The sequence below is a fragment of the Amblyomma americanum genome, chromosome 1, assembly GCF_052857255.1.
Source record: "Amblyomma americanum isolate KBUSLIRL-KWMA chromosome 1, ASM5285725v1, whole genome shotgun sequence".
In the NCBI taxonomy this organism is placed as follows: domain Eukaryota; kingdom Metazoa; phylum Arthropoda; class Arachnida; order Ixodida; family Ixodidae; genus Amblyomma; species Amblyomma americanum.
This window is the reverse complement of record NC_135497.1, coordinates 156,361,201-156,375,345: the sequence shown is the minus strand read 5'-3', so window position 1 is coordinate 156,375,345 and position 14,145 is coordinate 156,361,201. Positions and strand designations below refer to the sequence as shown.

General features: G+C 42.0%; 2 protein-coding genes and 1 long non-coding RNA gene across 14 annotated transcripts in view; 2 read left to right on the top strand and 1 right to left on the bottom strand.

Annotated features, from left to right (window-relative positions):
- Window positions 1-238, top strand: part of Cdc2rk (cyclin-dependent kinase 10) — a 51,380-nt gene extending 51,142 nt beyond the window's left edge. For both annotated transcript variants that reach the window (XR_013310932.1, XM_077647446.1), the window contains one exon: window positions 15-238. Coding sequence is in view for 1 of the 2 variants with exons in the window: in XM_077647446.1 (XP_077503572.1) it covers window positions 15-39 (25 nt within the window). In the remaining variant the exon portion in view is untranslated. The remainder of the gene's footprint in view (window positions 1-14) is intronic.
- Window positions 239-475: 237 nt separating this feature from the next.
- LOC144114386 (uncharacterized) lies at window positions 476-2,238 on the top strand. The gene is made up of 3 exons (XR_013311025.1): window positions 476-488; window positions 1,640-1,764; window positions 2,068-2,238. It is a non-coding gene; the product is annotated as an uncharacterized LOC144114386 (long non-coding RNA).
- Window positions 2,239-2,638: 400 nt separating this feature from the next.
- CYLD (ubiquitin carboxyl-terminal hydrolase CYLD) overlaps window positions 2,639-14,145 on the bottom strand; it is a 134,443-nt gene continuing 122,936 nt past the window's right edge. For all 11 annotated transcript variants that reach the window (XM_077647439.1, XM_077647441.1, XM_077647440.1 and 8 more), the window contains 2 exons: window positions 6,575-6,782; window positions 2,639-2,936 (listed from right to left, as the gene is read on the bottom strand). In XM_077647439.1, the coding sequence (XP_077503565.1) occupies window positions 2,740-2,936; window positions 6,575-6,782 (405 nt within the window). In that variant the 3' untranslated portion in view covers window positions 2,639-2,739. The remainder of the gene's footprint in view (window positions 2,937-6,574; window positions 6,783-14,145) is intronic.

Here is a 14,145-nt window from a genome sequence, read left to right as displayed (position 1 = left end):
GATTGTTCTCACAGGAAGAAGACTGCAAAGCTCATCTAGAAATGCCAGTTTATGGAGCATTTCACTGAAATCTGAGCATAAATGGATTGTGAATTCAGCACAAGGAACTAAGTTTTCCTTCGTCTCATGAATGTCCATTAAAAAAACAAAAACAATCACTTCATTGTTAGCACTGCCTTGGTACTCATACATTGGTGTACATTTGTGGGATTAAAATGAATGTTGAAAAATTCCTGGGCACTAGCAAAGTTTTATTTCCTGCCAGACTTGAGTGATTATAGCAGTTTCATTCCTCGGAACCTCGTCTGACATTTTTTAATATTTTCAGGCACTGCCTTAGCCAAAAGTGCCGAGCCTGATGGGTGTAGTTGTAAGCTGTGTAGCAGGGCTCTTGTAACATCTGTGGAAGTCCGAAGTTTTGGAGGGGTGAAGACGACATTTCCTCTCATCTTCCTAGAAATTTGGAATGCTGGCAATGGATACCGAGGGTTTGCGTAAAATTCAACTTGGGTAATTCACACTGCTGGTTAATGCAAATCAAATATGGAGAGAATTGAGCATGCTCTAAAGAACGGAGGTAGCCTAAAAGCACTGAAGAGGAAACTAGGCATAGGGAAAAACCAGATGTACGCGTTAAGAGACAAGGAGGGCAATGTCATCAGCAATATGGATGAGATAGTTAAATTAGCCGAATGGGGTGGAACGCATTTGGCAGGTTCTCTCAGATCATGAATAGCAGTTTACCAATATAACCTCAAGAGAAAAGTGTACAACAGCTGTATCCTACCGGTACTCACCTACGGGGCAGAAACATGGAGGCTAACGGAAAGGGTTCAGCTTAAGTTAAAGACAACGCAGTGAGCCATGGAACGAAAAATGATAGGTGCAACGTTGAGAGACCGGAAGCGGGCAGAGTGGGTGAGGGAACAAATGCGGGTTGATGACATTCTAGTCAAACTCAAGAGGAAGAAATGGGCTTGGGCAGGGCATGTAATGTGAAAGCAAGATAACCGCTGGTCCTTAAGAAGGGTAACGGAGTGGATGCCAAGAAAAGGCAAGCGTAGCAGGGGTCGGCAGAAAATTAGGTGGGCAGATGAGACTTAAGTTTGTGCGTATATGGCGGCCGCAGCTTATACAGGACAGGGTTGATTGGAAAGACATGGGAGAGGCCTTTGCCTTGCAGAGGGCGTAATCAGGCTGATGACGCTGATGATGATGTATTACCGGGGCACAATTGTAGTCTGTATTTGGAATAAAGACCGTATTGAGTCTTCATTAGGTGAACAACTGCCGTTACAAAATTTGGGAGCAAAGCAAATTGCGTCAGCTCCGGCGGAAAGTTGGGTGGGAGCAGTAGAGCACAGAGGTGGCAATATGCCTGCTTCCTGAGGTAATCACATTTGCCCTTCCTGATGCCCCTCGAATCATTTGATGCTGCTCTCGCATATCATTGCTCACGTAAACTCAACCCACCAAACTTAACATATGTTGTTTGTAGCATTGCTCCATACTGTTGATTTGTATAATGTTTGTAATGGATCCACCACTAGCCATAGCGACTAAGGATCCAGACAACTATGCAGCATTTTTTGTAATAGTTGCTATGTGAATAAATGTTCTGATTCTGGGGTCAAAATAGTGCCGGGTCAAAGGAGGCTGCCGAAGAAGGAGAGTCAGCCCGGGCCCAGTCATGCACCCATTGATTTCCCTCGAGAGTCATGTGACCCGGGGTCCAGACCAGAGTGCGAGGCGAATCTCGAGGAGGTAGGTAACGGAGATCTCGCACAGCAGTGCATTCGACGGTGAGATAACGGAAATAGTGACAAGCAGAAGCAGAACTTTTGCACTTGTCTGAGAAATTTGTTCCCCCAAAGTTATTGAGGGTCACCGCGTTCAATGAAGAGCCACAAATTTTATATAGAACATCAGAGGGGTTGAACGCAAACTCTGGTTCATTTGGCATAGAATGACCCTGCTGTTATTTTTCATATGGGATGGCATCGCGCCACCCCAACGCTCACACATATTTCCCTGCCTTGCATCCACTTGCATCTTTCGCTCTTTCAGCACGTGTTCCAGTACGCTCGGACGGTGCTGTTTGTGAAGATGGAGCACTGCTACTGCGTTGCCCTTTGAAAAGGGCCATAGAGGCAGTTAGGATTTTGGAGCATTCGACATTCCCAACAATGTGCACAAAGCAAAGCACTTGAACGCTCATCTCAAATGTAAGCAACCATTGTCCAGGCGTTCGTTAGATAAAATTAGTGACGCAAACGGTTTTCAACAGTTTTCGTGACGGCCGTTGAATCTTTCAGATAATTTGAACATTTTTTCTATTTCCCTGAAGGCCAAATGAACATTTTACTGTAATGCTACTGCGGTGATCTTCACGTTTTCATCACAAAAGGAAATAAAAGCAGATTTCATCACTGCACTTTCCGTTGCAGTTGAAGCCTCTGGTCCCATTGCTAATGCACACTGCCAGACTTTAGTCCGCGTGGTGATCAAAGTCTGAATACAGGCCCAGCTCCGTAAATGAGATGCTGTACGCAGCATAATATGCATTTCATAAAAAAACATGACGGCTCAACAAAGCAATGTGAAGAGATAGACGCCAGCTAAAAATAAATACACAAAGCATTTTTAAAATCATTTAATACCGACAATATTGAATCAACTCTTGCAATGCACCACTGTGCTTGTCACACGAATGCTGTCACTTAGCCTAACTGATGCGCATCATTTGTACTTCATAACAAGTGGGTTCTCGTACATGCACATGTAGGCATCACGAAACACCCTGCGTGTCTTGCCAGGAAGCATTTGTATACTGTTTTCGCTGATACCTCGGAGTTTTTCCAAGCCTTTTGGCCCAAGCCACACTTCAGCATCCGCATATTTTTCCACTTTAGGGATGTTATGGCCATCCTCTCCTCCTGCATGGTGTAAACAAGTGCATCAGAAGCAAGGAAAAATTTCAAAGCACAAAACACAATGTTGACATCCACCAAACTCATTAGTGCCTCGTACCCCAAAATATCGCAATAACATAAAACAACTTTACTCTGTCAAATTTGATTGGCGTGATGCAGTTACGAAGACTAGTTCTTTGCAGTTTGGTATCAGCCACATTCATACATTCATAAAACTGGCAATATGGCGCTACATTCGGTCCTTCCACTCCAACATGTGATGACCAGAATGCCTTTAAATGCAGACTTGTCATCAGCCTTTCAAACAAGCCTTGTACTACCCACACCCAGTGTTGTAGACGTTACCGAAAAAAAAAAGTAAACTAAATACGTTACTCATTACGCTAAGAAAAAAAGCGCGTTACTGCCCTATGTTACCTATAAAGAAAAGTTACCGTTACCGAAAAAAAGTACCGCACGTTACTTTACCGTTACTTCATGGCTAGAAATTTTAATTATGCGTCTTCGCTGCAAGAACTCAATACAACAATTTTATAAAGCCCATATTTCACATAAAACTTCTAGCCCAAACAACCATTTTACGCGATATTTTGCACAAATGTGCAGGAGCTTAGCAATGTTATAGTGGCCTAAAATTGCCTGTAGAGTTACATGTGTTGGATTCTAACTCTGTGGCACATGGTGAAGTCATCTTCTGAATTTGACATTAAACACAAAATGGTATTTCATCATCAATTCTAACTTCACAAAGAAAACATTGCTGAACTAATTCTGAAAATGTGATGTTTCAAAATGCTCGGCATGCTTCCACTCTTTAGAGAATTGTGTGTGTGAGTTTTTTGGGAAGGGGAGGTAGGCGAAGGTGAGTGTGTGAATGCGTGTTCGTGCACGTGTTTTGTGCTTTATGGCTATTGTATATATTTTTTTAAAGTTTGGTGCGTCGTGAAGGGCAGGTGTTTTGTGGCATGCATGCGAGCCGCAACAAAGGTCGTCGGCAGCACCTGTTTGTTTATTTCAAAATCACCCAAGTTTTCAGCGCTTTTTTTTTTTTTTTTAGAAAAAGGGAACGGAGTGGGTGACAACTGGAACAAAAAGTAACTAGTAACGTGACACCTCACGTTACCGAAAAATGTTAACGTAGGTACGTTACCCGTTACAGGTCCCAAATGGTAACGAGTACGTTACTAAGTTACCGGAAAAAGTAACGCGTTACTGCCTACACTGCCCACACCTAATTTTAGCTGCAAGACTCCTGTGACTCAAATCAAGCAAGTAGTTTTTATTCTTTGTACGCATAGCATAGGACATTGTGATTCCTGAACACCCAAGGCGACCACTGAAATTGTAATAATATTTTAATCTGCTTCAGACATGCTTGTTTTGGACTGACTGGGTTGAAAAATAGCGATTTTCAACAGCAGAAATGCAGAAATGAGGTGTCACTGCCTTATTGATTGGTTGGGCATCCGGTTTGAATTTAGTTCCTTTATATTCGGGAAATGGGTCCAAAATATGATGCTGCTGAATGATGTCAGCTTTTTGCATGGGGGGTGGAAACTGAAAACAAGCAGTGAAAGGAAACAAAAACTAATAAGATGCTAGGGGCTACACTTTCCATTTTGCTTCAAACTACCTGGGAAGCAAAAACTGCAGACTCTGGCCACAATCTTTTGTCTTGTTCACTGCGTATGTACGGTATGCAGGTGGCTTAAAGTTTTTTTTTATATTTGCCATATCATTTGCTGTATTGAATACAATACATGCCCAGTCACATCGATACCACTCAGTAGAATAAGACTCCCTTCAAGTTAACAATACACTACAATACAATGCTCTCAAATACACTTTTATATCCATTGCACTATGTCCTTGCTCCAATGCCTCTTGTATGTGTGTAGCACACCAATGCATGAAACGACTCCATGTGCCGGTCCTGAAATGTTTGTGATCATGATGCGAAATGTTGATGTCACTGGCTGCAGCAGTCTGCTACAGCTTGGCCAGTTTGAAGAGAGACTCAATTCTGTGAGCATAAAGGGGTCTACCACTGCTAAGTACAATTTAGCACCTGCATGGATTCTTAATCCTTAATCTGCAACTTTAGTCGAATTTGTGCTAGCTCATGACGTCATTCACAGTATACTGCATCATGAACATTGTGTGCACACATGGTTTTACCAAGCAGAGAGAGAACTTTGTTACTGATGGCTGCTCTACAAAGCAGACCAGAAAGCTTGCACCATTCTTTCCACTTGTAACATCACAGTGTCATGGAAACCCAGAATAATGTGCCAGGAATACAGCAAAGTTCTGGCTAGCCACATTTATGACATTCTTGTAGCCTCCTTCCACAGAGAAAAACTGTAGCAAACTGAAGCTCCCTTTTTGTCATGCTACTTAACATTTAATTTAGTTTTACACTCAAAACCAAATTATCTAGACAAACAGTAAAATAAAAAAATAATGCCTGAATAAACAGTAAAACAAATGTAAGACGTATAGAATTATTAGTGACTAACCCACAAATCATGAAGACCAGCCACAGGCACTCCTACCAGCTTCCATTTCCTATTAATTTCACTCAGTTTCAGTAATGGAATGGTTGCACTTTTTCTACAAGAACACCAACAAAACACTGAACTGTGCACTATGCTGAACATTTCTGGACTTATTTTAGCATCTCTGCATGTTTTGCATAAAAAAAAAAGCCTCAATGCCAATAGAAAGGCCACTCCACGATTACTGAAAATTGAAAATAAGCAGCAGAGGCAAGAATGAGGTCATGGTTACAAAAAATGCATGCAAATACAATTGTACCATTTACCTTGGTGCACAATTGTGAAGCTATTTTATTGTCAACTGCCTAGTATTAATTAACTTATTTGTATGTGTGTATTACTGATCCAGAAAACAGAAGCGCACACATGATTACTGATAATTGCCCCCTTCCCTTTGCAAATAATTTGACCATCTCGTGCACTTGCAGACACAGAGAGGTCTTGATTCTCAGATGGATTTAACATGGCTGACGATGCGATGCTGATAAAATGTAGGCGTATATTGTACAGTGTGCCAAGATCAGTTGACAAGAAAAGTAATGCAGTGAAAAGCCCACTGAAGGAGACTGAAAATGAGTCCACTGCACGGGTAGTAAAGAAAGAGTGCAGCTTCCGTCAAGCAAACATGTCTTTTACTTTAGAAATTGAACATGCTTAACTTGTATTTCACTTAAACGACAGATTAACACGACTGCTGAACTGAAAGAGGAGTCAGGAACAAGATTTTTTAACAGAAAACCAGAACAAAAGGAAACTTCAAGTCATGGTGTAATTCATGGCCAGTGTTGTATCATGTACACAATCATCGCGATTTGCTAGACAGAGGAAATAGAACAAAATTACGGCCATTCCACCCTCGAACCAAACATATACTTGCTTCTCCACGAAGTGGTTGAACTCGACTCAAAATTCCACGCATTAAAACAGATAAGGCACATTTAATGCGCATGGACGCATTATAAATGTCAACCTAAATTTCACATTGCATGGCAGCACAGACTAAATTCTTGTGCCAGAGCTTCAAAGGAGGGATGTGACCAGAAGTAAAAAAAATAGAGTACAAAAAATTGTAAACATACTAACCTTCACGGTCAGCCATGCTGTCAAAAAAACACCATTCTGGTTTGGTGCTGTCCTTGACAGGACATTTAACAAAGCAGACATAGTGACTTGTTTCAATGCAAACAATTGCAAACAGTCTCATGGATATCTTGCGAGGTGTTGCACCTTCTCCAAAATCATTCTCAAACGTAGCCGTTTTGTGCGTTTCTCGGCTGTGGTGCTTATGAACCTGTAGATGTACAAGACAAGGAAATAAAAGTGAATTTACACGTAAATTTTCTAATATCTGGCGCAGAAAAATAGCACCATTCTTGCGTGTGACCAAATGTGTTTACACTTCAGTACAAAAATTTGAAAAACAGGTCCTAACTGCTACACGCTATTGCTGCTTCATAATAAGCTTGTGATGACCTATACACACTTCTGACTCGATCACGCTTTTTCCAACAGCATGCCAAAAGCACTGCTGTTTTCATAAGTCATGCAGTATGTGCCCTTGAACAAGCAGTTTTTAAGAAATGTTTAAGGGGGCACGTGGCAAATGAAATGGTAAATTTGGTCTAATTTTTTTTGTAACCCTCAGGTTTTCACCTGTCAGATGAGAAAAAAATTTGTGAAAAATGCAGTACAAAATCAGTAAATGCCACTTTTTTTTCATGTGAGGCCATCAAAAACTGAGCGAATAGCACTCCTGAGTCCCAGAGCAGCGTGAATTGTATGGACTTCCTACAACAGAGCACCACTACGTTGGTATCACAATGAAGAGGACAAATCAGAAGATCAGCGCTTCTGTTAGTTGCAACGCTGCATTCCTGTAAGCAAAAGCAGAAGCATACAAAGCGATAAACGAGGCAAATGGAATAAACTGAAAGCTTAGTGTTCTTAGCTGTCACTTTTTCTGAGTTTGCTATCACTCATCCCTTTGGCATTTCGTTACGAATGACAGCAGAATGATTGTTTCTTGCGCATGCATCTCAAGACGCTGAGGAGTGCAATAAAGCCTTTGATTTTCTAGTACACACGTGCAGTATTTTTTAAAGTTACTGTTCTAAGAAATGTTTTCAAGTATATATGTATGCTGGAGTTTAACTTTTATTTCTATGAGTACTGGGCATCTAAAAAAAGAACTAATACCATTATTGCATTTAATAGGGCTGCTGGCATTAAAATCTTGTGCACATTCTTCTTAATCATTTAATGTCCCGGGGATGACTTTACGAGGGTGTTAATTGTAATTATTCAGCAAATACACCAACTAGCTTGAATAAAATTACATTCTGAAATCAGCATAGAAAGCAATTACTCAAAAATAATAAAAATAATAAAAGAAATAATAATAAAAGTAAAAGTAATTACTCAGCAAATACACCAACTAGCTTAAAATAAAATTAAGTTCCGTGTTGTGTTGGGATTTACGGCACATAGGCAACTGAGGCCATCATGCGCCAAGAATAAGGTATAGGAAAAGTCTTTTGTTGAATATTATAGAAATGTAAAAATTATCCCTGTTGTAGAGGCCCTCAAACGTCAATACTACCCAGTGAACACATACACAAATTTTTAGAAATGGCTACTAGTAAAAGCTTTAAAAAGGGCTAGGTGACCTCAGTAGCTTTCCTTGGCTGCGCAACGATATCGAGGCTCCCAACCAATCAAAATAAAAGCCTCAGCCTTCTTCTCAGGCATGAGAAAGTGGCTGAGGTGTACTAAAACTCAAACCAGTAGGTAAAAAATTTAGTCTCTTGAGAAATCCCGTTTCGTTAAGAAAGCTAAAAACACATGATAAATCAACAATTACATCACCTCCTAAAAGCAGTGCGGGATGAAAAGGAATGTATTCGTTATAAAACTCGGTAAATTAATTTTTCCTTAGTTTTTCCAGTTTCGCGCAAGGAATTAAAATGTGGTTAATCGTAACTTTGTCTCCGCATTCTTCGCAAACAGGTTGATCCTGTTTTTTCAGCAGAAAATTATGTGTGAGGTGCGTGTGTCCTATACGAAGACGGCAGATAATCACTTCCTTAAAGCGTTCCTGGTGGGTGCAGGACTTCCATTCACTTATAACTGGTTTGACATTGTATAGCTTGTTTTTTACTTACGTCCCATGCGGACTGCCATTTCTGTCTTATGCTACGATGTATTAAGTTAATGCAATCTTTTAATGGAATATTTACTTTCTTGATTTGCTTGTCACGTGCTTGAGAAGGGCAGAAGTCTGCTCTCTCGTTGCCTCTAATTCCGATATGACTCGGTACCCAGCAGAGATTTAGGTTTTGTCCTTTATCTGTGGCTATTACTATGTTGTGTATGATATCACCAAGTACAGGAACTACTGCATTTCTAGTCTGGAGAGCTGTAAGTAAACTTAGGGAGTCTGTGTAAATAATACTGTTTGTGAGGTTCTCTTTTACTATTTGTTCAATGGCTACAGACACGGCGTAACATTCGGCAGTGAAGATTGATGCACACTGTGGTAGCCTCACTATATGATTGCAATTCCCTTGTACGACTGCACTTCCAACGTAAGAATCTGCTTTTGAGCCATCTGCGTAAAAAGCTGTACAATTACTGTATTTTTGCTGGAGTGCAAAAAATTCTTGTATTATATGCTGTGGTGCTGAAATGTGCCGAAATGTGTAAGAGAGATCACAGATTTCCGGGAAATTGTACCATGGCGGCAGTGGATCTCGTCTTCCAGCAATGCCAGGCAATGTGTCCAGTACACCGAGATTTTGGCGCATCTCTTCAAAACGCAAGAGCAGTGGCCTGGTACTTTGCGGTTTGTTGTTAAGCAGTATTCTCGTTGGGCACTTTGTGACTATTTGGTGACAGATGTGTTTAGGTAGTGAACGGATTTTTAGAATGTAGGAACACGTGAGCATCGTTCTTCTGTCTGTAAGTGATGGTTCGTTCGTTTCTACATGCAGACTGTTCACGGGAGACGTCCTGTGTGCACCAGTGGAAAGACGCAAGCCTAAATTATGTACCGGATCTAGCCGTTTAAGGTATGATGGCCTCGCTGACCCATACACTATACATCCGTAATCCAGGGTGGAGCACAGAGCGGTAAATTTTTAAGAGAGATGTCCTATCGGCTCCCCAGTGTTTTCTCGACAGCACTTTGAGTATGTTTAGAGATCTAGAAGCTAGATTTATGTGAGGGAGGAAAGTGAGCTTTCTGTCAAATGTTATACCAAGAAATTTATGCTCATTTTTTACTGGTAACTGTATTTCGTTCAGGTGTAGCGTGGGATCTGTATGTATGCCTCGTCTGAGTGAGAACAGAATTGCCACCAATTTCTTTGGGCAAAACCAGAAACACCATTTCTGTCCGCCCATGTTGCCAGTTTATTTACTGTTATTTGTATTTGTCTTTCACATGTTGATACATTGGAGGATGTACAAGCTATTTGAACGTCATCCACATAGACTGAGTACATAACGGAGCTTGGGATTATTTTCATAAGGGAGTTCATTTTCACAACAAAGAGAGTTGTGCTTAAAATACACCCTTGAGGTACTCCGTTTTCCTCAATGAAATTCCTCGAAAGGGTTGTACCCAGGCAGACATGAAATGAACGGTTAGATAAGAAGTCATTTAGGCAGTTCAACATTCTTCCTCGGATGCCAAGCTCGGCAAGGTCTTGAAGAATCCCGAACCGCCAGGCCGTATCGTATGCCCTTTCTAAATCAAAAAATACAGCCATACAGTGTTGCTTATAAACGAAAGCTTCTCGAACAGTATTTTCAAGACAGACTAGGTGACCTGTCGTGCAGCATCCCTTTTTAAAACCACACTGATGGGCATCAATAAGTTCACAGGATTGAAGGACAAACGTTAATCTTATATTAAGGACACTTTCAAAGGATTTTGCGAGGCAACTAGTCGGCGCTATGGGTCTATAACTGCTAGGAGAGGTTGGGGTTTTTTCAGGTTTAAGGAACGGTACAATAATATCTTTTTTCCAGGCTTCAGGTATTTTCCCCGAAACACATACTTGGTTAAAGAATCTTAAAAGTGCCTCTACAGCAGGCTTAAAAAGATGGGCAAGCACTTTATAGTGTATTTTGTCGGGTCCTGGAGCAGTTTTCTTACCGGCAGACAGTACAGTGTTGATTTCTTGGAGTGTAATAAGACCATTGTATTTTTCATTAGCACCTCCACTTGTTGGGAGCCTTTGTTTTTCGGCTATATTTCTGTGTTTTAGAAATGACTGCGTATAGTGTGATGAACTGGAAACTACAGCGAAGTGCTCCCCCAATATGTCTGCCTGTTCCCTTAAGCTCGTTTGTGTACCGGGTGTTGTGAAAAGAGGAATTGTGGAAGTAGCGGCCACTTAATTTTCAAAATTGCTCCCACATTTTTTTTGACGTGGTTGAGCTGTTTATAGGAGAGACATAAGTTTGCCATTATGTTTTCTCGGCCTTGTGCCGGATACCCCTCGCATGTGCTCTCGCCTTTTTGAAAAAAATAAGGTTCTCATGAGTTGGGTATCTGCAAAAGACTCCCCAAGCTTTATTCTGCAGTTTTTTTTGCCTCCTTACACTCTCGTGTGTACCAAACGTTGTGGTTCTGGCGCACCACTCCTGTGGCTTTTGGAATTGATACATGTGCAGCAGAAAGAATGCATGTTGTGAACATTTCATTTACCTCATCTATGCTGTGGTTTTCTAAAATGATATCCTGTAAACTGGCTTTTTCTTTAAACAATACCCAATCAGCTAAATGTAGTTTCCAACGTTGCGGTTTTGTTGGAATAACTGTTGGCGAGGATGACAGACCTATTATAACAGGGAGATGATCGCTTCCATATAGATTGTCTAAAACACTCCGGTTAAAATCGCTAAAAACAGACGGTGAACTAAAACACAAATCTAAAACACTCATTTTTCCCAAGGATGGGGAACAGTATGTGGGTTTACCCGAGTTCAGCAAACAGACATTAGTGAATAGAATAAAATCCTCGATGAGCTACCCTCTAGCGTCAGTTTTTTCGCTTCCCCAAAAACTAGAATGTGCATTAACGTCGCCAACTACCAGGTATGGCTCTGGTAGCTGCTTTAAAAGACCCTCTAAGTCAAAGAGTGTTATTTTCAGCTGTAGCTCAATATATACAGAGCACACTGTAATGGTTTTATGTGCAAGTAGAGTGGCTGCTACAGCCTCAGGTCGTTTTTAGTTTAAGCTCACTAGCTGGGACACCGTTTTTCGCTATAATTGCCACACCTCCTGAGAGCCTGCTCGCCTGTTCTCGGTCGCGGTGGAAAACAGTATAATTCCTAAGAAAATTATTGTTTTGAGGCCCTAAATTTGTCTCTTGTAGACATAACGCAACAGGAGCGCGTGCAGAGGCGCAGAGGAGCGCCTCTGCAGAGGCGCTGGACGACCGTGCAGAGGGCACGTGGACGTTAGAGCTGGACCTCGACCTGTGGGAGGAGGTCTTGGGGGCCACAGACACGGGGGTCTGTGAGGCCTCTTTTTGGGTTGGCGGGGTAGTGTTACCTGCTCCAACTGGGGGCGTGGATGGCCCCGCCACAGGCTCACTGCGAGTGGCCTGGGCAGGTGCCGAAGCCTGTTGTGGTGCCACGCACCACATCGGCGAAGTTTGTTTTTGCTGTGAAGGAGAAAGTGCTTGTTTGTGTGCATCGCCTTCTTGCTTCTTTGAAAGAAATGTTTTCAGTAGTTTTGAGTGTGATTATTGCTTTTTCTTTCTTCCAGGACGGACACGCCCTGGAGTATGCAGCATGGTCTCCCTCACAGTTTGCGCAGCGCGGGGCGCTGTCGCAGTTCTCCGAAGAGTGATCTTTTGAAGCACATTTTGTGCAAGTTTTACGACCGCGGCAACTTACTTAACCGTGGCCGAACCTTTGGCAGTTAAAGCATCGTCGAGGGTTAGGAATGTAGGGTCTCACATTTATTTTTAGATAACCCACTTCAATTGAGTCTGGGAGACTACTATGTGCAAATGTCAAGACTATGTGCTTTGTTGGGATTTCTTTGCCCTCTTTTCTTATTTTTATCCTGTGGACATCAACGACATTTTGTTCAGCAAGCCCTTCTTTGATTTCTTGTTCAGTAAGGTGGAGAAAATCATTCTCTGAAATTACACCACGGACTGTATTGAGGGATCGGTGGGCAGATATGGATACAGGAATGTCACCCATCTCGGAGTTCCAGTAAGAGGTCTCCACTGGCCATTTTTGTAACCTTGTAGCCAAAGCCCAAGGCACCTGTCAAACATTTTTCTATAATGAATGGGGAGATTATTTGAGCAGGTTTATCAGTTTGCTCGCTATGAATTACCTGAAACTTAGGGAAACTTCTTCTCTTTTTTTTTTCATGAAATTCTCGGTTACCTCGGTCCACCCTCTCTTGTGAGGGCGGTCAGTTGCTGAGAGAAGGGTAGCCATAGAATAAGTGTGTTTTTTGGCTACGGTGCCAGCCACCCACCGTGGAGCCCAACTTGGGGATGGGACAGGAACTTGAAAGCAAGTCCTGCTCACGCCAGCTGTACACCCTAACTATAACCAACTATGACGCAACTCAGGGTGGTTGGTCACACAAAGTTAAACCTCGCCGCCAGGAAAAAAAAAGGAAAAACCAAGAAGTGAGTAGGATACGGGAGAGTTGTGAGAAAGAGATAGGAAAGTGAAAGATGGAGAGGATGATAGGAAAAGGCGACTGCCAATTCCCCCTGGGCGGGTCAGGCCGGAGGTGCCGTCTACAGGAAGCTGGGGCCAAAGTGGTGTGTTGCCTCCGCTGAGGGGCCTTAAAGGTCCAGACGCTCGGCATCGGCTCAACCACCAGGATCCCCTTTTCCCCGAACACTGCGATGCCATGCACGGCTAGGCGCGGGTGCTCGGGTCCGTGGTGATGCATTGTTCACCATCATCCCCCTGCGGGGATGTCCCTGCGGATGCTTGGGAACCCGTGGTGTCGCCACTCACTAACGCCTGCAAGCTGCAGACGCCCCCCTGCGGGGATAAAATTAAGTTCTGAAGTCAGCATAAAAAGTTATATATATGTGCCAAATCAGGTTAGATTTTATGCAGAAATAACAAAAGCCATTTTAACTGCCATGTCCCCTCTCAACAGTAAAAAAATGTAGCCCTTGTACTCTTAGGCACAGTACATACAACTAATGAGCACAGATTTGGCATCAATATTAGACAAAATTATGTTAGGGTGCCCTGGAGCTTAAAGATTACATTGTAAAGGTCCAGTTTATGAAAAAACATTGCGACCTCTACAGCAGGGTTGCCAATTTAGCTATTTTATAGCTAGATTTAGATACTTTTGAAAGTAACTAGCTACCAAAAATATGATTCAGCTACGAATAGCTAATTTAACTCTTTTTCCAAAATCTAGCTCCCAATTTAGCCATTATATTCATCTCATTTAGCACAAAACACACACCAGGCAAAAGAAAGAAACACAGGACAAAACACACATCCAGTGTGTTCCTTTCTTTTGACTGGTGTGTGTTTTGCGCTGAGATGAATATAATGGCTGAAAATCAACTAGCCCAGCAGTTAACTGTTCTGAATTTAGCTCTTTTTGCAAATTCCAGCTTTAATCTAGCGAATTTTGA